Here is a 27,809-nt window from a genome sequence, read left to right as displayed (position 1 = left end):
TATTTTTCTCTGCACCATGGCCTTTGCTTGGTGCTGCTGGCCCTGGGCTCCAAGGCTGGCTCCTAAGATATGGTTCCTCAGCTCTCCGGCCAACCATCCTCACCTTAACCCCATCAGAAACTGGAATAGAATAGGAAACCGAGCCTATCTGCATTCCCGACTTCCCTAAGGGCACGCCTTCTAGATGGGTGGTATCCAGCCCATCCTTCCAAGCTGTGGAGTCCTTCTGACCCTCCACTGTTTCCCGCCCCCCCCCCCACACTGGGAGTTGTATACACCTCGTGTCATCATTATTTCAATTCAAATTGATTGTCAGCTGGCAGATAGCCCTTGGAATTCATAGTTTAAGATTGGGGCCATTTTCAGATTTCAGTTGATAAAATGTTCCCTTCTATTTTTGTTTGTCTTGGTTCCTTTCATCACATTTCAGAAAAGGAATATTCTACTACCTTGCTATTAAGTCATCATTTTTCCTTTCAGTGCCCAGTGTAGGATTTCTTCCTTCTTCATAGAGGTAAAGTGACAGGGCAAGGAAATGGTTCAACTCTTCTTAAAGTAAAATCTCTTACGTCTCGCTTTAAGCAGTGAGAGAAGTGATGTTTTTTCCTAAAATACACTGTGGAAGCTCTGGGGTAGAGCTCAGGAGAGCAAAATCCAATTTTCGCGAATATGCTAGTTATGTGGCTCTGGGTCCGCTTTTTTTTTTTTTTTTTTTTTTTTTTTTGCCCTGTGCACTTAATTTTATTCTCAAAATAGAAAAATATGCTCTGTTCCACTTTTGCACGAGGCTGGGGAAAGAATGTAACGTATCCTTTGTGCTATCAGGAAGAGATATTAAACACCAGAAACTAGTCATTACTGCCTAACAGAAAGAGGAGTCCTTCAATTCTAAAGGAAACGTCCACCTTCTCTACACCACTCCACACAGAGATCAGGGCACCCGCACTGTCCCACCGGGGAACCTCGGAGCCATGAACAGATACAGGCACAGGCACTTTTCTTTACAGCACCGACAGATCAGAGATGGTTGATAACTAATGCACAGGCGTCAAGACCACACAAAGGTTTTATTGCACCCGTCTTTTCCCAAGCAATCCTACCTGACGCTTCAGTTTCCTGATGTAATTTCAGTGGACATAAAGCCAAGCACCTTAAGTTTATGTAACTAATTCCATTTGCATGAAAATCAATAACTGCTAGAACGTCGCCTCCTGGTAATTACAAATCCTCACAGGCAGATGGTTGGGCCCCATCCTGGAGCAGGTGTGCTGGATGAACTTTTTTAAAACTAAAATCTCGGTCATCTGCCTGTGAATTCATGAGCAGCAAACTGGGCCTGCTGGTAGCAGACAGAAACACTTCCATAACAGTGGGCACACTCACTGATGATAAAGATGAAAGGTAAGGAGATCATGCCCAAATCTATCTGATATCTTTGTAGAACTTAATATAGAGGTAAAATGAGGCCAATCAGTTGACCACAAAATATGTGGAGCACCACCATAAAATCAGCAGCAGTCTAGATGCTTTAGAAATACAACGTTCAGTTCCTGTTCTTAAGGAACCTGGGATTTAACTGAAAAGATGAGCATGCATATAACAACAAATCATGTAAGACAAAGAAGAACCTGGCATTAAATCCTGACCCATCTTCAGCAGTGATGCTGTTAGCTCTCCCTAACTATCTGTTTGTTGTAACCTATCCTCTCCTCAATTATACTTCCCACATCTCTTCCACACTTCCCTCAGGGCCTCCTGTGTGAGATTCTCTGCCATGAAAGTTAGTATCCTCCGTTTTTGATCTACATAGTCAGCCTGGTGAAATGTCTATAATTGTGACTTCAACTACCATCAATCTGCTGAAGAGCTTCCGACTCACAGATCCAACGAAGTGCACCCCTGCTGGTCCCACAGACACCTCAAAGGCAGATGCCCAAACTTGCTTCCCTGCCAGTAAGTCAGATCCTGGTGAATAGCACCACCATCACCCAGTCATCCACCCGGAACCTCAGGAGTCATCCGTGACTACTTCTTTACTTCTACATTCAACAGGCCACTGAACCAGTTAATTCTTCTCATCCTTTCTTTTATGCACCCCTCCTCTTCTTCCCTCCTACTCAATGTCATTCTTACTTTAGGCACACATTATTTCTTGCCTGAGCTTGCAAACTGGTTTCTCTGCCTTTGGTATCATCCCCTCTTCCCCCGAAACTCTCCTCCCCAGCCACTCCCACTCTTCCACCTAACACACCAGTTACACCAGAACTACTTGTATTTCGCCACGCTTTCTCATCTGCACATCTTCATGTGGTTTCCATCTCTATAATCTTCATGTCCCTCTGCCCAGAACACTCTACCTTCTCCCTATTAATCTACTAGACTCTACGTATCCTTTAAAACTCAGATAAGACAACACAGAAGTTCTTTCTGAGTCCCTCCGACCTACTATACAGTCAGATTCCCCACTATATACTGGTATACAAATATTCTATTGCCAAAAATAAAAAAAATGTAAAAGACCCCATGAACTGTAGCCTGCCAGGCTCCTCTGTCCATGAAATTCTCCAGGCAAGAATACTGGAGTGGGTTGCCATTTCCTTCTCCAGGGGATCTTCCTGATCCAGCAATCAAACCCCGGTCTCCCACATTGCAGGCAGATTCTTTACCATCTGAACCACCAGGGAAGGACCTTTAAAAGAGATGAAGTTCTTTTTCATATCAAACTTCATACAAAGAAGGAAACTATATTCTCATAAAAACCATAGGAAATTGGGACTTCCCTAGTAGTCCAGTGGTTGGGAATCTGCCTTGCAATGCAGGAGACGTGAATTCACTCCCTGGTTGGGGAACTAACACGCCTGAGCAACGAAGTCCTCACACCGCACTCCTGAGCGCATGTGTCACAGCTATGGAGTCTGTGTGCCGCAAGGAAAGATCCCACATGAGGCAATGAAGATCCCCCGTGCCACAGCTGAGACCTGATGCAGCAGGAAACTTACGGGAAATAGACTTCACTGTAAACAGAGGTAAGTTTCTGTGTCTCCCATTCAAAACTGTGGTTCACATTGAAGTCACCCCATGGATACTGCGATCAGCTACATCTGCTGGACAACTTTCGCCCCCCAGCCAAACTTCCACCATGTTCCAGGCAGAGCAGCAGCTTTCCTTTTTATATTTTATTTATTTATTTGCAGCTGTGCTGGGTCTTCGCTGCCTTGCAGGCTTTCCCTAATTGCTGCGAGCAGGGGCTGCTCTCCAGCCGTGGCGCGCGGATGTGTCGTCGAGGTGGCGTCTCTCATGGCAGAGCACGGGCTCCAGGGTTCCCAGGCTCCTGAGCTGTGGCACATGCACTTAGCTGCTCTGAGGCATGTGGGATCTCCCCAGACCAGGGATCGGAACTGTATCTCCTGCATCAGCAAGCGGACTCTTTACCACTAAGCCACCAGGGAAGACAAGGAGATGTTTTCTTGTATTGATCTTTGGCTATTACTTTAGGGTAAAATGATCAACTGAACAAAAATACAGCATTCCTATGAAAACAACCTCTAAAATCTGTCTGAATTTCCTGCTTTCAATGTCATTATATGTCTCCAGCTACCTGTGGATTGCTCCTCACAGACAGCAGGACAAGATATGAAAGTTAACATACCTCCTTACCTATAAAATGATGAGCAGATAATCTCAAAGAATGCTTTTCCCACAAAAACATCATCTGGACTCATTCCCTGTCCTAAGCTGGTTTCCCTGTGAATGTCCCCATTTCTGAGAATAGATAAAACACATAAAGGGCCTAGTCAACAGTCACTGCAGTGCATCATCCTGCCTCTGACAGACTGTCACAGGAAGGGTAAGTGGTGGTTAGAAGAGTCTCCAGTGTGTGCTCCCAAATACTACAAATGTGTCAATATTCTCTTCTCCCAATAATTCAATACAGAACTTCAATTTGGGCCATGTTTACCCAAGTCTGTACATATCATACTACCTTTTGGAGTAAAGCATCTCCTTTCATGTCTTTTAAATTTATTTTTTTGAAGCCCCAAGAGGTACCTTTAATTGCAGTATTTCAAGATTCAGAGAACAAGCAGAGATGAATCCCAGCCATGCCTTCAGAAAACCTGTAATCTCCATACAAGTGCAAAACGATGCTCTTGGTGCTTGGGTTACTGGTTACCTAGCGGTGCCCATAGTGGCCAAAGTTTCTTATGCAGCAAAAATCACCGTGGAGCTTGAACATTAGGTTTCTGTTGCTATGCTCTAAGACCTTCTCATGTTTTTATAAAGTTGTTCCCATACGTAAATCGTCTGTTATGAGAGCTTAATGGCATCCCCAAATTTCACTGGCACTTCTACAGAAAGTGCTTCCTGCAATCTGCACCTTTCTACATACCACTGTTGAGAGGCTGAGTTTCTGGAATATGAGATGGCTCCCATCTGACATTAATCCCAGAGTGAACAAGCTTCATTCCCAACCCTTGTCCCAAGCTTGAGTTCACAGAGATAAATTCCACCACACCAGCTGAATTCTGCCAAGCCACCTGTCCAGACTTCAACAAAAACCTCAGCACCTCCAGAAACTGTTTCCAAGTGAATCCTTCCTTCTTCGGCCCTCTCCATTCCTAACACCACTATTTTAGTTGGACTTATTTCTCAGTGACACAATTTTAATCACAGTAATCACAGTGGTCCACCTGCCTAGGTTCAAATCTTACTTCCACCATGCTAGCTCTTTGACTTGGAAAAGTCACTGAACCTAATTTTGCAAGAAAGCAGGAAACATCAAGAAATGAAAAAACATCATTATGATGGAACTACTGATAGTATCTATTTCATATAGATGTTACAGAGGATTAAATGAGGAAATCATTGCAAAGCAGAACTTGGCACCGTGCCTGGAACAGAGCAGGCCTTTCCTATACTACCTTATTACTACTGTTGTAGTTCTTACTGTTATTCTCAACAGCTTCCTAACTGGTCTCCTGCCACAGCGTTATCACTGTTCACCAATCCATCTTCTGGGCCACTTCTAGGAGGAGGCATTTTCAAAAATATTTCTTGGTTATAAAATACATATTTCATTAGAGAAAAGTCAGAAAATATAATGAGAGAAAAGTCCCCCCCAGTCTGACAGAAGTGACTTTGAGGGCCCCTTATTTCCCAGCATTTGGGGGAGATCTGTTCTGATCATAGGAATTGGGGGTCCCTCCCTTTCTCTCTTCATGTTTGTAGATGTCTGGCCTGTCTTCCTTGTGTTTAGGGCCTCATTTGCTGTTTCTCCTCCTCCAGGGAAGGAAATATTCCTATATGGGGCTGAGGACATAGTTGATCCATAATAAATATTTTAATTGTGGAATTCAATGATACAGATATTGGGATGAGATCTCATGTTTGGTAAAGCTAATTTTTTTAAACTTGAATTTTAATTCCACTCTTGATGTATTTCTTCCTAAACTTTTCTCTATTTTTAAAAAGATATTTATTTTATTTGACTGTGCGAGGTCTTAACTGTGGCATGCAGGATCTTCAGTTGCAGCACGTGGGATCTAGTTCCCTGACCAGGGACTGAACCCAGGCCCCTTGCATTGGGAACATGGAGTCTTAGCCACTTGACCACCAGGGAAGTCCCCTCCCTATTCTTTCTTTAACCCTAGGTGAGCTGATCATTTAAATACTTTTTGCATCTGCTGTTTTCATTGTTAGCATTTTTCCATAATTTAACATTTAACAACACAAGGTGGGTTTGGTTCTAATTCTCTGTTTAGCATTAGATAGCATACAAATATTTTATCTGTATTACATGTAAATAAAATACAAATGGAGTAGAGCTCCTCTTACCTCTTGCCCACTGCCCCTGCCACCGCCCCGCCCCGCCCCAACCCTGCCTGGCAACAGGTTGCCACCGTTGCCACACTGGGTTTCTCTGAGCTTTGGCTCACGAGCTTCCAGCTGAATCTTGTCCTATCCACTGGGGGGCTCCTCTGGCCTAAGAATGCAGGGGCACTCTGAGGGCTCAGGTCCACCGTGAGCTGGTGCCTTGGGTCCTACAAGCTCCTTAACCACGCTCATGAATTCCTCAGGCTAGCGTGGCTACCTTCTCATGTCACCCCACCTAGGTTCACTACAGTTTCCAAAGCCCGGCTCCGAAAGGTAGTTTGCTAAGCAACGCACTGCCCTCCATGATGACAACCAGGCCTGGTGTTTCAGAGCACTATGATAGTTCAACCACTTCCATATAACAGCACAGGCACTTGGCTGTGATAGCTACTGACTGGGCCACTGGGCATTTCATCGTTTACGTTGTCTCTTTAAGCAAACCAAGACGTCCTTAGAAGGCAAACCGTTTCTCTTAATTTTTATCCTATTGGTCACTAGGACTGGGCTAGGTAAACAATAAATGACTGATGAATAAAGTAACAGCCAACACTTCTCTTCCTTCATAATATATATGTTTTTACATCCTTTTCTTGCTGTTTTGCACTTGATAGGCTTGATAACAGCTAAGCACTCTTATACTGCTTCTTACATGCCAGACACAGTCCTAAATGCTTTACATATATTAACTAATTTAAAGCTCAGATAAACCCTGGTGACAGGGTACTACCATCCCTTTCATTTTAGGCATGAGGAAGTGATGGGATAAGCTTAAAAAAATTAGCTTTACCAAACATAGTATTTCATCCCAATATCTGTATCACTGAATTCCACAATTAAATATTTATTATGGATCAACTATGTCCTCAGTCCTATATAAAAATATCTCCTTCCCTGGAGGAGGAGAAATAGCAAATGAGGCCCTAAACAAGGAAGACAGGCCAAACATCTACAAACATGAAGAGAGAAAGGGGGCCCCCTAATTCCTATGGTCGGAACAAGTCTCCCCAAACGCTGGGAAATAAGGGGCCCTCAAAGTCACATCATTATTAGACCCAATAATGAAAAGGGTCGGCCCTCAGTGGAAACCACAATCTCAGAGCACGTTTGTGAGCCTTTGGCAGGACACTGCTCCTCTGTTCACCCCTGGATGGGAGCACTGAGGCCAACTTTTCCTTGTTCCTCAAGAGATTCTTTGTTACCAGCCCCACTGTCTTGTACCCCAGGAGTCTGGGATAGCTGGAGCAGGCAGGACAGCCCAGCTTCTCCTTACCAACTGGGATACAACAGCCCAACAAATCACAAAACCGACCAAACATTAGCGTATTTAAACAAGCAGAGAAGACAGCCTTCTCATAAGATCTATTAGTGTATCATAAAATCACAACAATTCAACATGCTCATCATCAGTATCAATGTGTTTCTTGGCCAACATCTGATACATGCACATCTTTTACGGAATGCTCAGCAAGTAGCAGAGATCCACATTCTAGAGTGGACCTCTAGAATTTAGAGGACCTCTAGAAACTCCTCTAGAATGGAGTTTCCTGAGGCATCCATGACCTCCCCACAGACAGCGAAGTCCCCCAGAGCAGCCACCCAGAGGCCCGGTGCCCTGCTTCTATTCCAGAAGGCAAGGCTCAGAAACAGACCTAATTCCTCAGTGCTCTTATCCACACCATGGATTCAACCATCGCCTGAAATTAACTACATCCAAATGTAACTCAGGGCCTGATCTACAGTCTCTTTGCCCCCTCAACTCAGGCTGTCCAAACAGAACTCATCACATCCCCACACATGTGTTCTCAGAGCCCACTACCACCAAGCCAGAGACCTGAGCTGTCCACACCCCCAGAGCCCCTCCTCAGAGGTCACTAACTCTGCGGCCTCTCCCCACCTACTGTTTCAGTCCAGGCCCTTGTTACTTCTTGCCTGGCTCACAGTAATACTTTTCTTACAGGCTCCCCCATCCATCTTTCCTCCCCAGAAGCTGGAAGAGTCTTTCAGAAGCACAAGCTGACGATTGTTGCTTTAAAACCCTCAGGAGCTCATTATATATCACCAGTAAGATCAAGCCAAACTCCCAAGCGTGGCTCCCTGGGCCCTGCATGCAAGACCTGGTCCCTGCCTGCTTCTCAAGCCGCCTTTCATTCATCCCCACACAGACTCCTCCCCTTTCGCTTTCCCAGGCCAAGAGCCGCCTAAACAGGCCTTACCCTGTCACGGCCACCAAGCTGTTGCCTCTTCTCGGCACATCCTCCTGACAGGCCTGCAGGCCTCAGCACACGCACCACTTCCCGCAGGAAGGCTTCCATGATGCCTTCACCTCAATCTGTACACAAAGCGCCACCACTGACACCTGATACACCACCCGCATCATGTTCAGTTTCCTTCAGTGTCTTCTCCACTAGCCTGCACGCTCACTTCTGTGTCCACAGGGCCCAGTGTGGGGCCCGGCACACAGATGTTTCTCAAATCAAAGTCAGAGCCTAGAAATCCAAGCCCACCAGGCCTCATCCCCTTGCCCTTCCCTGACAGCCAGAAGGACTTACCCACACAATCACAGGTGGGGAACTCGGCCTGGGCTCTCTTGGCGGGTGTGTCCAGCAGACTCTTGGTGGGTGTGTCCAGGTACTTGAGAGGCGACTCCAGGAAGCCACTGAGGGTGGGTGTGAGTGGGTTCTCGGCCTTGGTGGGTGTGGCCTCCTGGCCTCCCTCCTCTGAATGGAAGCAGGTGGTTGAGAGCACAGTCACAGCCCCTGAAGATTCGATTTTGATTTGCTTGGGAGAGCGGGTAGCAAAAGGGCTCTCGGGGGCTGGGAGACAAGTTGGCTGGTTCTCAGGGTCCTGAATGGGCACAGACGGGGGGCCAGGAAGCCCAAAGCTATCCCCAAATTCAGCCTCAAACTGCCGGATGAGCTCTTCCAGCTTGTCGTCAGCAGGGGGAAGAGGGCCAGTGGAGCCTGGGTGCAGGGCTGCCACGGGGCTGGGAGACCTCATTTCCTGAGTAGGGGCCAGCAGGCTGTCCCCGGAGGGACTAGGTGCAAATAGCGCAAGAGAAGGTTCTGGGGGTAGGGGGACAACAGAGCCCTGTGAGGTGGGGACGGGGGCAGGTGGGTGAGCCTGCACATCCTCAGAAGCTGGGGGCCTCAGTCCTTCCAGGACGATCTGCCGCAGAGGCGGGAAGAGGGGCTGCGCTTCTCGTGGCCTGGACTTCTTGATGTGAACGGGCTTCCGGACACCGGGCTTGACCCCAGGGCCAGCTCTGTCGGCTCCCACAGGGCCTCCAGCCGGTGCCAGGGGCTTCTTCTTCTTCTCCTTGGGTGGTCTGTCGGCAGGCCGAGGGGCAGGTGAGCTGGGTGGCGCCCACCAGCCAGGAGCAGGAAGCTCGGAGGGCGGCGGGCGGGAGGCGTCGTGGGCCTGTTCCAGGAAGAGACTGCGCTTATGGTGGAGATGCTGCTGCAGGGCCGTCTGGGCCTTCTGGTGGGTGTCAGGCTCCGAGGACGGGGTGGGCGCCTCCCTCTGGAGAACGGGGGACGGGGAGGACGACGGCGCCTCAACCTTGACCTTGGGCTTGGTGGGCAGGGCCTCGGGCCTTTTGAATACTGACTGGATGTAATCGCTGGCACTGCCCAGCAACTGCTCCAGTTCAGCCATGGGGTCAGGGCTTGGGCGAGGCATGGGCCACGAGCTCTGGGGAGTTGCCGGTGGGGTGTCGGTGCCCCAGGCCTCAGGAAACTCTGTTCTCGGAGTTGCTGCAGGGAAGGCAGGGCCGTCAGGAGCAAAGGACGGGTGCTCTTCAGGAGGGCCCACAGGCCACGAGGGAGCCCGGAGGTAGGATTGGGGAGATCTGAAAGGGGCAGGAGGGGACAAGGCCTCGGGAAGGGGGCAAGAAGCCTGGGAGGTGGCGTGAGGAGGTTGGGGGAGCGCAGAGGAGAGTTGTGTGAGGGCCTCAATGGCAATGGCGGTCTGCAGGCTGATGTTTTTCTCCTTGGCGATGCTCAGGGCACTCTGGGACAGGGGCAGGCCCTCCAGAGGAGGTATCTGGGGGACCTCGGCGTTGAGGAGTGGCCCAGTGATGGGCGCCGGGAGGCCAGCGTCCCCAGAAGGCAGAGTCCCTGGGAGCCGAGGCCGCTCCTCGCCTCCCTCCACGACCACAGACTTGATCTTCCCCTCCAGCCACTCGAGGTAGTCAGGGCACTCCGGGCCGTCGCAGTTGCAGTTGGGCGGTTTCATGCCATGCCGCGCGAGGGCCAGCGCCGCCTGCAGCGTGTCAAGGTCTTCACTGCTGGCAGAGCAGCTCTCGGGCCCAGACCTGGGTCCCCTGCTGTTGTTCCCAGCCTCACGACTCATCTCACGGTTGAAGGTTTCATAGAGCCGGGTGCTAAGGGCTCCATAAGAGGACACAGCTTCGGCCACAGCCGAAAAGGCCACCAGGTCGTGGGCATCTTCCAGGCGAGCGGTGTGAGCTGGTCCTGGGGCCGTGTCCCAGCCGGGCTTCTGGTCTGCTTGCCAAGGACTCCCGGCGCCCAGCAGGCTGGGTCCAGCAGGTTCTCTAGCACCATTGACCGGCGCCCCTGAGGCGCTTAGCTGCCGTGAGTCCCCATGGTACACTGGCCCTGAGTCCATCTGACCTGGAACAGGTCCATCAACTGGGCTGAGCTCTGAGCCTGTCTGGAGAGAGAGAGGGGAGGAGGAAGAAAAGGGAAGAAGATGAGCCACAATACATGAAAAGCACTGTCCTGTGCCACACCAGGGACAGGCACACCTAGCCCTGCTTTCCGCCAGCCCTCCCTGTCTCTGACAGAGCCTGAGCCCAGCGCATCGCCCCACACCTCCTCTCCCAGCGGGCTGCACCACAGAAGTGGTCTCTAGCAGATCCTAACGTGGACATGCAAATGTGCTCAGGTCCTTTCTGGGTCTCATATTGATCACACTGATGAAAGGCCCCTGGAACCAAGCATCTGTTGAGGACACACGTAAAGGTCTTGGACGATGACCGAAGTGACACCAGAAGCTTTGCTTTCTGCCGGGAGGAGCCACGTGACAACGCACCAGCAGGGCGACGTGTGCGTGATGGGCAGGGGACAGGCACCTCTAACTAACAAATGCAGTCTGGACAAGGGGCCAGTGTGGCTTCTCGTGGGAAGGAATCCACCGTTCTTTTCTTGGCCTGTTACTGTCCTCACTCCAGCCCAGGCTGAGCGCAGGGGGCTGACGGGACGGCCTTCCTAGCCCAGCCCCAGGCCTGAGGAAGCTCTGATAACCCCCATACAGCCTGTGTTTAGCCCCACACCAAGCCATTCAGGCCGATGACAAGCGAGTTCTTGCTGGGAAGAAGATCCAAGCTTCTTCCCAATCCCAGGAACCAGCATTATTTGGCTGACGTCCACCCGAAGGACACCAAAGGGGGAGAACACAAGAGGAAGTGGGCTGGGGCTCTGGCCCAGCAAGTTAAAGGTGAGGCAAAGAGGCAGAAGTGGGTTCGCATGAGTTCACCCCACTGGAAGGGAAAGCTCTTCCTTGCAGTAGAATGCAAACAAAACAGAGAAGGATACGGAAACTCATCAGTGGAGGCTACAAATAGCAGATGAAAGCTTGGCAAAACAACTCTCTAAAAATGACTTAGTTACAATAGCAACTTAGAAATCTGGCAGACACCACTTTTACCAAATGATCAAAGTTATCACCATGTGATAAACCAACACCACGTGCCTCTTGACATGCTACGTTGAGGAGGAGGATATAATACTCACACAGACCTGCAACCAGAACATATAACCTAAACTTAATCATGCGGAAACATCAGATGAATTGAGACTAAAGGGCAGGCTAGAAAGCATCTGGGTTGTTCTCTCCAAAAATTTCAAAGACAAGAAAAGCAAACACCTCTCCCAGCTGACATCAGACTAAAAGACAGGACAGCAGAATGCATGATCATGGACTGGGGAAACACAGCTATGAAGTACCTGACTGAGCCACCGGATGAAATTTCAATACGGATGTGGATAAGAACATATCATAGCAATCTCTGTGTTCTTGACAAGATGATTATACTATGATTGTATAAAAGAATGTCCTTGTCCTTAGAACACATACACACTGAAGTACTTAGGGACAAATGGTATCTCTAACTTAATCTCAAATGGCTCAATCAAAAATTACATGCGTATATTAAAATATCACACACAGACAAAATGATAAAGCAAATAAGGAAAAATGTAAACAATTTGGGTATATGGGAGCCCTAAGTACTCTTCTTTAATCTCTTCTGTAAGTTTTAAAATTCTATCAAAATAAAAAGTTAAACAAATTAGTCCCTCAGGTAGAACATAAAGTATATTGAGCAGATGTTAAATGATATGAGTCCTTAGATGGTCAGACAGAGCCATCATGGGCTCCAAAGCGGCGGTGGGAAGCTGGGATTGGGACTGGCCTTTGGGAGGTAAGCAGAAGACCCAGCCTAATGGTTCCCACCTCATTCTCGTCATTTGCCCAGTTCTGGCCACAAGGGACCTTCATGCTTTTCCAATATGCTTTTCTGAGCTTTGCACATGCAGTTCTAATTCCCAGCCTCTCTGAGGTCTCTTTGGTTTCTTCCTCAAGCATCAGCTCGATGTCACCTCCTCTTTGACCTGGCTGGCAGACTGGCCAGTGAGTGCTCCCTTCCTGATGTTCCCCCAGTAACTTACACATGCTTCTATTAGTACTTACCACACACCAAGTAGCTGCCTCCCCCCACTAGATGGTAGGTAGTTCCTTCAAGACAAGAGCCAAATCTTAATAACGTCTGTGCCTCCCGCCTAGTCCACCATACACGCCCATAGGCCATGGAATACATCAACCTTTCCCTGACCCTGGTGGAAGACAATCTTTCAGAACTAGGAACTAGGAATAAATACCTTTCCTCTAGAAATGCAGCTGAACACCCAGTTCTCCCCTCCTTCCTACTTTAAACCCTACACTAATGTGGTTAACAGAAGCAGAGATATTAAGAAGAGGTGGCAAGAATACACAGAAAAACTGTACAAAAAAGATCTTCGCGACCTGGATAATCACGATGGTGTGATCACTCACCTAGAGCCAGACATCCTGGAATGTGAAATCAAATGGGCCTTAGGAAGCATCACTACAAAAAAAGCTAGTGGAGGTGATGGAATTCCAGTTGAGCTATTTCAAATCCTGAAACATGATGCTGTGAAAGGGCTGCACTCAATATGCCAGCAAATTTGGAAAACTCAGCAGTGGCCATAAGACTGGAAAAAGTCAGTTTTCATTCCAATCCCAAAGAAAGCAGTGCCAAAGAATGCTCAAACTACTACACAATTGCACTCATCTTACACGCTAGTAAAGTAATGTTCAAAATTCTCCAAGCCAGGCTTCAGCAATACGTGAATTGTGAACTTTCAGATGTTCAAGCTGGTTTTAGAAAAGGCAGAGGAACCAGAGATCAAATTTCCAACATCCGTGGGCTCATCAAAAAAGCAAGAGAGTTCCAGAAAAACATGTATTTCTGCTCTATTGACTATGCCAAAGCCTTTGACTGTGTGGATCACAATAAACTGTGGAAAATTCTGAAAGAGATGGGAATATCAGACCACCTGACCTGCCTCTTGAGAAATCTGTAGGCAGGTCAGGAAGCAACAGTTAGAACTGGACATGGAACAACAGACTGGTTCCAAATAGGAAAAGGAGTACGTCAAGGCTGTATATTGTCATCCTGCTTATTTAACTTATATGCAGAGTACATCATGAGAAACGCTGGGCTGGAGGAAGCACCTGGAATCAAGATTGCCAGGAGAAGTATCAATAACCTCAGATATGCAGATGACACCACCCTTATGGCAGAAAGTGAAGAAGAACTAAAGAGCCTCTTGATGCAGGTGAAAGAGGAGAGTGAAAAAGTTGGCTTAAAGCTCAACATTCAGAAAACTAAGATCATGGCATCTGGTCCCATCACTTCATGGCAAATAGAAGGGGAAACAGTGGAAACAGTGAGAGACTTTATTTTCTTGGGCTCCAAAATCACTGCAGATGGTGACTGCAGCCATGAAATTAAAAGACACTTACTCCTTGGAAGGAAAGTTATGACCAACCTAGACAGCATATTGAAAAGCAGAGACACTACTTTGTCTACAAAGGTCTGTCTAGTCAAGGCTATGGTTTTTCCAGTGGTCATGATGTGAGAGTTGGATTATAAAGAAAGCTGAGCGCCGAAGAATTGATGCTTTTGAATTGTGGTGTTGGAGAAGACTCTTGAGAATCCCTTGGACTACAAGGAGATCCAACCAGTCCATCCTAAAGGAAATCAGTCCTGAATATTCACTGAAAGGACTGATGCTGAAGCTGAAACTCCAATACTTGGCCACCTGATGAGAAGAGCTGAATCATTTGAAAAGACGCTGATGCTGGGAAAGATTGAGGGCAGGAGAAGAAGAGGACGACAAAGGATGAGATGGTTGGATGGCATCACTGACTCAATAGACATGGGTTTGGGTAAACTCCGGGAGTTGGTGATGGACAGGGAGGCCGGGCGTGCTGCGGTTCATGGCGTCGCAAAGAGTTGAACACAACTGAGTGACTGAACTGAACTGAATGTGGTTGCAAAGGCTACAAAATTTGAAGTGGTCAAATTTTACATGTTTACCTATAAAAGACAGAAAAAGTATGTACAACCAAGAAGAAACACGAGAGATTAGCAGGGATTTACAGAAACAGTGTCAGGACAACTAATGCTGTATGGAGCAGAGGCTTCTCCAAAATAGTCAAAACAACTAAAAAAATTTTAAAAAGTTACTTTGGATGTATGAATAAGAACAAGGAAGAGTTAGGCCCACTCCTGTGCCTATGAATTCCCGGGGAAGGAAAATACTCTTTGGACCGAAAAGAAAAGGAACAGTAGATATAGATAAGAGTAAAGTGAAGCAAAAATAGGTGGAACATTTTAAGAGCCTCTAAATTCCAGTCTTCTCAGCCAAGGGAGCCCACTGACACACTCTTCCAGTGATCCTGGAAGAAACTTGCCATCAGGAGAAGGTACCAACAGGTGAGGTAAAGAGCCAGCGTCATCCCCAACTTTCAGTACACTGGGTGAGATCAGTCCAGGTCAGAGTCCTGAGTGGGTAGCTGAAGGGACCTCAAGGAGTCAGGTTCAAGGACAGCCATCAATCCATCTACACCCAAGTAATCAGTGCCTTATTTTATGTGGTCACCGGACCAAGAGATGAGGAGGTCACAGGTCACAAATGCAAGGGCTGCAAGCCAAATCTGCCACAGTCTGTTTTGTTTGGTTTTTGTTTGGGGAAAAAAAAAAATCAAATTTCACAAGAAGCCCAGATATTCTTGAAGGCCCACACTCCTGTCTGGCAACTTTGTCTACAACTGAGCACTGACTACTTCCCCAGCTCACGCCCAGTCGCATTATTCACATCGCCTCCTTTAAACCAAGGCCAGGAGTCAGGGATTATTTATTAACTGCTCAAATTAATTAGCACTTCATTCATTTGTGTTATTTGCCAGGGCCCTGGGTTTGTGAATCAGGCTGCAGACATCCAAGTTCCACAAGGTTGGCTGTGATTCCTCTGAGGGCCAGCTTCAGGAAACGATGGGCTCGCTGGGTTGGCTCACCAACGGCTGAATAACCATACCCAGAGTACAAGTCGGGGGTGTACTGGCGGGGGGCGGTCTTCAGTGGTCTGCCACAGGGCTCTGTCCTCAGAACTGCCCTGGTCAACATGTTTATTAATAATGATAGTGAAGGCACACTTATTAAATAGACAAGTGACAGGACCAGGTCAAAAGGTCAACAGGCAGGAGAGAAAAAGATCTAACAGGGTAAACAAGGTCCTAAAACACATCTGTGCAAGTCAAAGATGGAAGCAGCACAGAGCAGTGGCAGTAGTGTTCGTGAAAACATCTTAGTAACCAGGAGGGGGAAAGACTTACTGACGGTATACTCAATGTGATGTGATCTGGCAACTTCAGAAGGTCTTACTACTCAAGGTTTCTCCAAACTTCTTTACTATTGATACCACCAACAGTAAGAAACACATTCTACACTGTGATCCATTAGATTCTTAAATACATATGACAGGTTTACAAAACAGTATTTCCCCTTACTAGATACACAAATCCCTCCCCTCCTCTTCCTTGCAGGTTGATTTCACAGTCTACTAACAGGTCCCAACCAACCTATCTGCAGGTGGACACGCACATGGGACCTGCCTAGAACAGGACCTACAGCGGCAGCAACAGCCCAGCTGTGCCTGGGCAGTGAGGGGCACAGAGACAGAGCAAGCAGAACAGTTCAAAGCCACAAGAGAAGCAGGTCCCTTCTGGTTCTGAAGAAGACAAAACTCAAGATGATCTGAGGACCGATCATTTGGGAATAAAATTTAACCTGTTTCGAGTGGCCCTAAGAGGTGGAGTCAGAAAACAGGTAAAGCTTGAGAAAGACGACTTTGGTTCAATTTAGGAAAAAGTTTTAATACGGAGAGATACTTCAATAAAAAATGCATCAAATCCTGTCCTCCGAACAAGCAGGGAGTATTGAAAAGGAAACCAAGATGTTATTGGACAAGTTAGTGGACTGGCAAGACACTGGACAATGTGGGAGGAGGATGGAGGCCCTTTCAAAGTCCCAGCTAGACATGCCCTAACCCTGCAGCCCTCCACACTTTCTCCTCACTTCTCATTCCCCTCTGGGCTGTGGCAAGCACTGCTCCGAGGATGCTCCTTAAAGTTTGGCGTCCAGCTGCTTCCAGCCCCTGGAACATGCTACAGGCCCACTGAGAGCAGCCTCTCTCAAATGGACCAAACTCCCTGTCCCACCTCCAAAAGCTCTGTCCCCAGTGCAGACATCACCCATGTTCTTCCAATGTGCCCAGTGACCAGGTCCACACAATTCTAAACGTGAATGTCTCTTTATTTGATCTCCTCCCTCTCCCTTCTCACCCTCCTAGCTGGGGCCTTGCGTGTGCATACTTTTTAACTGTCCAACTTGAGAGTAGCTCCCTAGTCCCCGCTGCTGCCCCCCATCTTTTCTCCACTCTACAATCTGCTGTTGATCATACCCCTCCCTCAAGACCCTTCCTCACACACCACCCTTGCTCAACCTTCAGAATTCAAGCACTGGGTGCCATCTGTACGCACCCAGTGCTTAGCAGGGGTGGCAGATTTTATTCTCCAAAGATGGCCATCACAACCCCTCACCCGCATGCACTTCTCCCATGGAGAGGTGGGGTTTATGTTCCCTCCCCTTGAACTGGGGTGAGTCTGCGACAGTGGTGGAAGCGCCATTGTCATGGTTTTCAAGTCTATCATACAAGACAATACAGCTTCTTCCTGGTTCTCCGGGACACCCACGTTTGGCACCCGCTACCAGGCTGTGAGGAAACGCAGCCTGTCTGGAAAGGCCACATGAAGGTGTTCTGGACTTTTCTGGCTGAGGTTCCAGCCAAGAGTGGGCATCAACCTGCCAAGTGAGTGAGTGAAGGAGCCCTGCGAGAATTCCAGCCCTGTATCGAGTTACCTCCAGCTTTTGGGACCTCCTAGCTGAGGCCCTAACGTCAAAGAGCAGAGACCAGCTACCTACCCATGCTGTTTCCTTCCTGACTTCCAGGTCCAAGACTCCATGAGCATAATATTAATAAAACGATTCCTGCTTCATGCCACTTAATTCTGGGGTAGTTTCTTACCCTACCATGGACCGGACTGTATATTTCAGGAACATCAAGAAGTTTATAAGGCAAAAGGCAAGAGACAGACCCACAAACAAACAAATGCCCTCGAGTGAACTGGTGCCACGAGAACAGTCTCTCCAGGGCCTGGGGCATGGGAGCCACTTCTCTCTGGGAAGGTAGACGTGTCTATCAAGAAAGGTTTCCTCTTGAAGAGACCTTTGCGATGAGACTCAGAAGATGGGCAGGTATTTTTGAGGAGGGGAAGGAGGAAGATGGAGGGACGCTCATATGCAAAGGCACAGAACCATGAGAAGGCCTGGCAGCTGAGCAGCTGGGCATATCCTGAGCGCGAGGCTTAGGGAGGGAAGGTGTGTGGCTCACATCACAGACACACAGGAGCAGATTTGCATTTCAGGAGGGGCACTCGGGTGGTCCCACAGAGCACTGACTGCAGACGGAGTTCAACGTTGGTGACCCGAAGGCCAGTTAGGAGACATGCTGCTATCCAGATCAGGGATGATGAGGGCCTGAACTAAGGCAATAGCAGAGAGATGGGAATGAAGCATGATTATGGAAGCAAGTGATGAGATGAAGGTTGAGACAGGAACAGAATCAGCCCCTCGTGATAAAGTCTTCCTGGACCAGTCCTGCCCACCACAGGTCAGAGCCAGATCTTACACACAGTCCTCTGCTGTTGCGCATCTTTTTCTAAGAGAGGGTGACCGATTACACCATAAAAACTCCAGGAGGACACAGCTTCCATCACAGCTTCAGAACCTGACAGAGTGCTCAGTATGTGTTCAAAATAGTCAGCTGCTTCTTCCTTCCTCCCAGGACCTGGCTGCTATAAGCCTCTTCAGCCTTGACTCTGAGAGGCAGCCTGCGGGGTCTCTGGGCACTCTGGGACCCTCCTCTGTTACAGCACCTGTCACAGCGCACGCACACAGAGGTATGCAAAGCTGCCAAAGCCATCGGCTCCTGAGCAGCCTGCCCCGCCCCTCCATCTGCATCCACAGGGGGCACCCCGAAGGTCATGGTCTGCCCTTCTCAGAGCCACCTTCCAGGCACAGACACAACCCTGCCCTCACTGGAACCCACACACCTAGTCTTACCAGGTCTCTTCCCTGCTTTCACTAGAAAACCTCTGGCCCACCCCACTTGGCCTGGATAGGCCAGGGGTATGTGCTCCCCACACCAGGCAGTGGGCAGCAGGGGGTTGTTACTGAAAGGCAGGCAGAGTAAATGCCCTTCTCAGAGCCAAGAGACCTAACCCATCACCTACTTCAGGAAGGGTTGGCATGGATGTATAGCATCGTCACCTGGAGTCACAACTCTCATCTGCAGAAGACTCCAGGTCTTCCTCCAGGGGCCCAGGAAACCGGGTCAGAATTTGGCCTTGTGCCCTGCTTGGTCAGGACTCCCAAGGTCCAACATCCCTCCTCCTCTACAGCCCACGCCTTTCTCCATCCCCACAGCTGGTCCCTCAGACATCTGCAGGCATCCAACAGCCTGACCCCACCACAGGGGCTCCAGAGCCCCCCGGATGCCAGGCAAGGCTGCAGAAACATGGAACGCCCCCTGACTCAAACATCTCTTTTTATCCATAACACAATGAAAGGTGTGGAAATGACATCAGGTTTTCCAAGGCTTTCCTGACTCTCAGAATATCAACACATGAAAGCAGATCAACAATCCTCCATTACAGGGAAATGGAAGGAAGGCTGGAAGACAAAAACTATTACCATGAGAGATCAAAGTCCTCATTGGCTATCTTTCTCAGGGCCTCTGGGAAAGGAGACATTAGAAGCGTCAAGAGTCCCGGGGGCTGTCCTGTCTAGCAGTTATACACCATGTTGAAAGAAACATGCCCAAGAAGGTGTTTTGAACCAGATCGATAAACCTGTAGGCAGGTTCCACAAAGGCCAGCAAGTCCTAACCCCGCACTTTCCCAGCTGCATACACTACCAACTCAGCTCCTCCAGCAGCTATTCGACAGCTGCTTTCTAGCTGCATCCTTTCCCCCAGCCCTAGTAGGGTTCAGCAGCCACCTCCAGTAAAACCAATTCTTTCCTTTCTTCCCCATATGGACGGCCCCACTGCCTCTAATAGCACAGGGGTTGCATTCATGGCATGTTCTGTCTAAAGCTGATCATTTGTTCACCTCTCTAGAGAATTCTCCCCTCCTGGGATCTATTGATGACACAAATTTATAAGTAGGGAAAGAGACTTTTAGGGAAACCCTTTCAGAGGACGTACACATTTGCCTCTTTTTATAGGCGTGAATGGCGTGTGTATGTGGGTACACTGGCTAACCCAGTCCCTTGATTATATGCTCCACGTCCAAGTTCTCTCTGTAGACAGCAAATCTCAGAGGGTTATATCTAACTTCCAGAAACGGTCACTGGACAGTGTGAAAATGAGAGTCCCTGTGTGAGGTGCTGGGAGGTAATGTTTCTTGTGGTTACTGTGTACATACCAATAATATATTTTAAAGTCTAACTTTTTTTCCTACTACGAAATGAACAGATACAGCAAATCTTTCAGTGGTTGGGGTGATGCTCAGGAAGAAGCTGCAACAAGGCCTAATGTTGAGGCCTTGAGGTCATCATATCTGGCAGAAGCACAGGACCCTGACTGTTCATGCTCCTGATCGAATAGTAATTAACGTGGTTTGGGGGAAGAAAGGAAAAGAAGAGGCGTGACTAGGAGAGGTCTCTACGTAATAATGATGGAATATTCTTATGACCGGAGAAGGCAATGGCACCCCACTCCAGTACTCCTGTCTGGAAAATTCCATGGGCAGAGGAGCCTGGTAGGCTGCAGTCCATGGGGTCGCGAAGAGTCGGACACGACTGGGCGACTTCACTTTCACTTTTCACTTTCACGCATTGAAGAAGGAAATGGCAGCCCACTCCAGTGTTCTTGCCTGGAGAATCCCAGGGACAGCGGAGCCTGGTGGGCTGCCGTCTGTGGGGTCGCACAGAGTCGGACACGACTGAAGCGACTCAGCAGCAGCAGCAGCATTCTTATGACAGGCCGAGTATCATGCTCATCGCTGCACACTCGTTAACCTCCTCCAATCATCATAAACTCCTAGAAGGTAGAGGCTCACCTGCACAGATGAGGGTACAGTACCACATAGAGCACAGACATTTTTAATGGCTCTTAAACTCTTATACAGAAGAGGAAAAGGCAGAAGCAGTGACAGATTTTCTCTTTTCAGGCTCTAAAACCACTGCAGATGGTGACTGCAGCCATGAAATTAGAAGACAATTGCTTTTTGGAAGGAAAGCTATGACAAACCTAGACAGTGTATTAAAAAGCAAAGACATCACTTGGCTGACAAAGGTCCGTATAGTCAAGGCTATGGTCTTTCCAGTAGTCACGTATGGATACGAGAGATGGACCATAAAGAAGGCAGACTGCTGAAGAAATGATGCTTTCGAACTGTGGTGTTGGAGAAGACTCTTGAGAGTCTCTTAGACAGCAAGATCTAACCAGTTAATCCTTAAGGAAATCAACCCTGAATACTCATTAGAAGGACTGATGCTAAAGCTGAAGCACCAATACTTTGGCCACCAGATGAGAAGAACTGACTCACTGGAAAAGACCCTGATGCTGGGAAAGACTGAAGGTAGAAGGAGAAGGGGGCAAGAGAGGACAAGATGGTTGGATGGCATCACTGATTCAATGGACAAGAGTTTAAGCAGACTCGGGAAATAGTGAGGGACCAGAGGCCTGGCGTGCTGCAGTCCATGGGGTCACAAAGAATCAGACACAGTGGCTGAATAACAACAACAAACTCACTCAAGGGTTTCCCAGGTGGTCCCATGGTAAAGAATCTACCTGTCAATGCAGGAGACTCGGCTTCAATCCCTAGGTCAGGAAGATCCCCTGGAGGAGGAAATAGCAACCCACTCCAGTATCCACGCCTGGAGAATCCCATGAACAGAGGAGCCTGGTGGGCTACAGTACACGAGGTCGCAGAGTCAGACATGACTGGGTGACTCAGCATGAGCACTAGCAAACTCACATTAAGGAAATGCAAACAAAACAAATAAAACAACAGAAGAAATTTTAAAATTACATGTTTTAAATTTTAAAATTACAAAGATTCTCCCTGAAGCATTAATAGTAAAAAGTTACAAATAACTTAAGTGCCCCAACAATAAGGGAATGATTTTTAAATGTTTCTTTTTATGAAGAGAATGGGGAATGAACATAAGTAAAAAATATTCAACTTCAGTAGTAAACAGAAATATAAGACTGCTGTGAGAGTCCATTTTAAAACCATGTTGAAGAATTTAAGAGCAAGAATGTTTAGCTAAAATCTTACCCCCACTGCTTACCAGTAAGGACTGCTGCTGCTGCTAAGTCGCTTCAGTCGTGTCAAACTCTGTGCGACCCCATAGATGTCAGCCCACCAGGCTCCCCCATCCCTGGGATTCTCCAGGCAAGAACACTGGAGTGGGTTGCCATTTCCTTCTCCAATGCGTGAAAGTGAAAAGTGAAAGTGAAGTCGCTCAGTCGTGTCCGACTCTTAGCGACCCCATGGACCGCAGCCCACCAGGCTCCTCCGTCCATGCGATTTTCCAGGCAAGAGTACTGGAGTGGGGTGCCATTGCCTTCTCCATATAGTAAGGACTAGGAAAGGGTATTTCAGTTTGATACCAAGTGCTGGTGAGATTTAGCAGGAACTTTTTTCTCATGCTCCGCTGTTAGAGGGCAAAACAACCATTTTGGAAAGGTCTGTGGTACCATCTATTAATGTTAAATAAACATGAACATACCCTATGATTCTATACTCCTAGAGAAATGCTGCACATGTGCCTCAGGAAATGTGTACACAAATGTTCACAGCAGCGTTACTCGTAAAAACCAAATTATGGTAACAGCCTAAGGGCTTACCAACCACAGACTGGACAACGGAATATTACACAGCAGTGCAAATGAATGAATCACAGGAACATGAATGAATCTCAGAGACTACACTGAGTAAGGTAAAAAAAAAAAAGCAAGTCTCAAAAGACTATATATAGTCTATCACTCTAAAAAGCTTAAAGAAAAAAAGGATATGTAAATGTATTGTGTAAGAATACAAACATGTAACCAAAAGTTTTTTAAAAAGCAAGGAAATGATAAACACAAAAGTCAAGGTAGTGGTTGCCTCTGGAGATGAAGAAGGGGGAAAAGGGTCGGGAAAACGCCCAGGTAGTTTCAGTGATGTTAGCAACATCCTAGCTCTTAATGCAGGTAGGGAGTTTACATGTGTTTGTTATTATGCTTTATATGTTTAACATATATAAAACACTAAGTGTGTTTCAAATAATATGTGAGAAGAACTAACATAATATTCCATCAGCAGATATGCCTACTTAAAGTGATAAAGAATAAAAACACATTATTAATAAAAACACGGGGCAATGTCTTCAATGAAAAAAGGAAACTCAAGAATGTACTTATAAATGGATGCTTTCTGAGGGTTTTGATGACAGGAGAAGTGTTTACACTATTTGAAGTGGAAAAAAAAACAGGACTGGAATTACTGCTCAATTTAAGAATCCAATTCTATTAACAATGCACATCTGTGCACACACAAAACAGCAAAGGGAAATCTGCAGAAATGCGAACAGTGGTCATCTCTGGGTAGTAGAGAATGGGTATATTCTCTTGTTCACAGGCTCCAAAATTTATTGTAGGTGTTATATTTTTATCTGGGGGGAAAGCTTAAGAATAGAGTAGCTACAACACATCTGAAACTCTGCATAAACTATGCGGACCTCTAAACAAGCACTAGAGGGGAGTCTCAGGGAGAGGAACTCGTGGGTGCGTTTTCTTGCTATTTCTGTTGCTAAACACACGCGGCCCTCTGGGAGGGAGACTGGGTCTGGCTGAGGCAAGGTGCCAAGCCTGAGATTCCCACCCGTTAGAAATCTCCTGCAAGTCGCGCAGCCCAGTACAGCCCTACCACGCTGACCGCCGCGGCAGCTCGCTCCTCCCCCACGACAAGCACTGTGGCAGGGGCGGGATGGAGCCCGCTTTGCCGGTTCTCCAGACGGAAGCCCCTGCCTCAAGCCGCGGCCGGCCGAGGCCAGCGGGAGGAAATGGAGCCGACCACATCTGAGGCCTGGCGAAAGGAGCAACAGCTGCCTCGGAGGCCGCCAGCGCACGAGAACCAGGTCAGGACGCAGAGGCGGCTGCTCAGCCAGACAGCGAGAGAGCCCGCCTCCGCTGACACCCCACACACAGCGCCACAGCCACCGGGGCCATGGCCCAAGCCACGCAGTGCACGTCCCACGGCCAGAAAAGCCCCCGTGAGTCCCCAGCCAGACCAGGCAAGCCTCAGCTCCACCCACCCCGCTGCGCATATGCAGTTCTCACCACCCACCTCCTACCCCAAAGTCTAAAAAGCAGAGGAAATGAGAAACTTTGCCAACATCACAGTCCATTGACAGAGAGCCAATCCTTAACCATTAGCCCCATGCACTCTCCTAAAAGTGTCCCAAACCCCACAAAACCTAATAGCAGTTCCAGGGTGTCAAAAGGACCGGCACACAGGACAATGACGATAACAGAGCAGCTAATAGTTCTGAGTGCTAGGTGCTAACCTCTGGATTAAAAAAGCACTTTCCCTGGTGTCTCAGATGGTAAAGAATCCACCTGCAATGCAGAAGACCCAGGTTCCATCCCTGGATTGGGAAGATCCTCTGGAAAAGGGAATGGCTACCCACTCCATTATTCTTGCCTGGAGAATTCCATGAACAGAGGAGCCTGGTGGGCTACAAGTCTATGGGGTTGCAAAGAGCCAGACACAACTGAGTAACATTTGCTCAGCAACACTTACTTATTTCGTGTTTAAACACAACCTTTTGAAGTCTTCCAACAACCCAACCCCCATTTTAGCAGATGAGCAATGGAGGCACGTGCTCCAAAGCCTCGAAATTGGTGAGTGGCAAAGCCCAAATCTGACATCAGGATGACAGTGGATGCCCATGGCCTCCAAACCACCAGGGTTCTAGTCTTTCGGAGAATGCATGCCCACATTTGCAGAAGAGTCTAATAACTACGGATTCAGTCTCCTACTTAAACCCCTGTTGAGTGAGTTTGCCCTCATCCATTCCTTTCTCAAAGACCTGAAAGGATTTCAGTTTTCTTTTAATTCAAAAAACAAATCCTTAAGCCACCACTCAGAAACCTATAGGAAAAGTAACTTTTGGCAGAGGAGATTGGTGGAGGCCAGTCATAAGACAGACTTCACACAGTGGGTTAGGAAATGGAAAAGGGGAAAACTGATACTTATCGAAGCCAGGAGGCAGGAAACTGGGGAGTACAAACAAGTTTTATTTATTCTAAAGCCCTGGGGGGAAAAAAATCACATAATACATCTCAGTGTCAAGTCTCATTCTCTGCAGTCACCGCAGGTCTGTGAGCCCAGATAACTGAAAGATGCCAGTAACTTCGGGTCCAGTACATGTTTATCTCAAAGTTCTGTCTTCAATGTTGGAAAAAAGGGCAATAGAAACCTCAACCCCTGGTTATCCATTTTCTCCTCCGTGAGGTTAGGGGTGATGAGGAAGTCAGTAGGAGTCCTGCTAGCTCTCTGTGGCAGACCCCCACTCTCCCACCCCCCACCCCATACCTCCCTCCCTAGATTTTGTGACGTTGCTGGATTCTGGTCCTCCTTCACTCCCTCCACAGAGGTGCTCCCTGCCCTCCTGGAAATCTCACCTACACCCAAGGCTGCACTGCTCAGCCTGCACCAATAACCTAAAAGCGTCCTTTCTCCTGGACTGTTCCTCAAGCTCCTGGCCTACTCTCCAACCAGGGGACGACTTAACTCCAGCACATTCAAAACCCAACTCAGCACCTGTTCCCCTTTTCCAGCAACTCTTCCTCTGAACATAACTTCATTACAATTCATGTAAAGAGTCACTATCTTGGGAATCCCGGCTCAAACCTTTGATGTCCAGTCACCTTTGATGTCCTCCTCTTTATGTTTCCATATGCAATCAGACCGCAGTCCTCTCAACTGCTCCTCTTGACAGTATGCCAGATCTGCCTTCTTTCAATTCTCTCCTTACTTCTCTCTCACAGGGACAAACACGGGAGGCTCCCTGACCGGACAACCCGCCTCTGCTTTTGCCCCAGCACACTAGCTTCAGAATCATGTTCAATCCACTAAGCCTCGAACCCACACCCCCCAACTCCCAGGCTAGGGTGCTCTCTAATTCACTACTTCAACCTTCTCTCTTGACATAAATGACAGAAATAAATGAATAGGTAAGCAAATAGATTGATAGATAGATGTATCAAGGGCAATAAAGAACTTTCCATCTCGTCATGCTGCTTCAAGGAACTTAGCTTTTTAAATATGAACTTCAAAAATATATTCTACACATTAGTGAAAACTGAAAACTCCAGATAAGGGGAACAGTTTAGTAAATTATGATATAACTCAGTGGAATATTACACCGTCATTAAAACCCATAAATTATGAACACCAAGGAAATATACTGGGTAAAGTGGGAAGTGAATATCATACCGAATGAACTATGTAAAACCATGCATGCAAATGATAAAAGAGGGAAAGTAAGAGTTTTTTCAGTGAAAATAGCTGTAGTAGCCCCAAAGAATTAGGAAATTTCATCTGTGGATACTATCAACACGTTTTAACAATCATACCTTTCATATATCAATATATATAATCAAGTATTCATTTATCTGTCCCTTCAACAAATATATACTGAGCATTTACTATCTGAGCATCAGTTTTAGGCACGGGGCATAAAGCAGTGACTGAGCAGTCCCAGCCTCATGGACAGACTTTATAGATGTTGGGTTTGTCCTGGGTCCCATTCAAAGGTAAGCTCCTTGAGAGCAGACATGTACCACTGTCTCTAAAATGTGTGTGGCAGCATAAAGCTGTTATGAACTCTGTGACTTTGAGTATGTGATGAAAGCATTAAGAACTGATATTAACTATAAGTTTATCTCTGAGTGAAGCTGCCCTTTGTGTAATTACTGAGAATATCAAAGGCATGCGTGCTAAGTCATCTCAGTTGTCTCCGACTCTGCGACCCCATGGACCGTAGCCCACCAGGCTCCTCTGTCCATGGGTTTCTCCCAGGAGAAATACTGGAGTGGGTAACCATTGCCTTCATCCAGGGGATCTTCCTGACCCAGGGATCGAACCTGGTCTCCCACATTGCAGGCAAATTCTTACCACCTGAGCCACCAGGGAAGCCCTGGGGATGACAGAAATGTTCTCAGTGTTGACAGTTGCACAACTCTGTGAATATACTAAAACCACTGAGCTGTACACTTTAAATGGAGAAATTGTATGTTATATAAATGACATCTCAATAAATTTAAATTTAAAAAACCTTTAGAGAAAATCCTCATCTCTATCTCCATAAGAAGCTGGAGAAAGAAATGCAACCCACTCCAATAATCTTGCCTGGGAAATCTCATGGACAGAGGAGCCTGGAAGGCTACAGTCCATGCAGTCGCAAAAGAGTCAGACACGACTTAGTGACTAAACAACAACAAGAAGTTTTAAAAAAGCAGAAAATGAACACTTGCTCCAGGAGGGGAGGGCTGAGCTGGTGAGCCCAGCCCAAAGGTAGAAGGAAAGGATGGAGGAAGGACAGGAATATCATTTAAAAACTCTTCCGAGTAACTCCTTCACACAAGCGTTTATCACTCCTCTTATTTCCTCATTGGGTTACGAGTGATAATAAAATGGCCCTTAGCTCAGGGAAAGTGGTGGTGATCAAGATGGGGAGACCATCTCCCACTCCACTGCCAAGTACTGAAGAGAAGGACCCCTTAGGAGAGCAGGGTTGTAACTTCTCAGAGGAGATGCAAGCAAGATTGTGTGGCCATGAGTTCTGGCTTGAGGAAGAAAGACGTGACCTCTGAAAGTGCGTACACCAAGGTCCCCAAAACCAAGAATCATGGACATAAATCCTGCTGAACAGTTGGACACAGTCACAGATAAGTCAGACATGAAATGTAGGATGGTTCAAAAGGTCCCTATTATTTAAAGAGGGGGAGGGGAGAAGTTTGCAAGAGATTCAGTAAAATTATAACAAGTGAGAAAAAGAATATGTGTTAAGCAATAAGCATGGCCTTAAAAAGCTAAATTTTGTTGAAAAAATGAATCATGTTTTTAACACCGATTATCAGTCCTGGGTGTTCATTGGAAGGACTGATGTTGAAACTGAAACTCCAATACTTTGGCCACCTCATGTGAAGAGC

General features: G+C 47.5%; 1 protein-coding gene across 4 annotated transcripts in view; it reads right to left on the bottom strand.

Annotated features, from left to right (window-relative positions):
• The window catches only part of TET3 (tet methylcytosine dioxygenase 3), a 108,376-nt gene that overhangs the window by 43,507 nt on the left and 37,060 nt on the right, over positions 1-27,809 (bottom strand). For all 4 annotated transcript variants that reach the window (XM_043918411.1, XM_043918410.1, XM_043918409.1 and 1 more), the window contains one exon: positions 8,421-10,542. In XM_043918411.1, coding sequence (XP_043774346.1) covers positions 8,421-10,542 — 2,122 coding nt within the window. The remainder of the gene's footprint in view (positions 1-8,420; positions 10,543-27,809) is intronic.

The sequence above is a fragment of the Cervus elaphus genome, chromosome 11, assembly GCF_910594005.1.
Source record: "Cervus elaphus chromosome 11, mCerEla1.1, whole genome shotgun sequence".
NCBI lineage: Eukaryota > Metazoa > Chordata > Mammalia > Artiodactyla > Cervidae > Cervus > Cervus elaphus.
The sequence above is the reverse complement of the archived record's forward strand: the minus strand, read 5'-3'. Positions and strand labels throughout refer to the sequence as shown.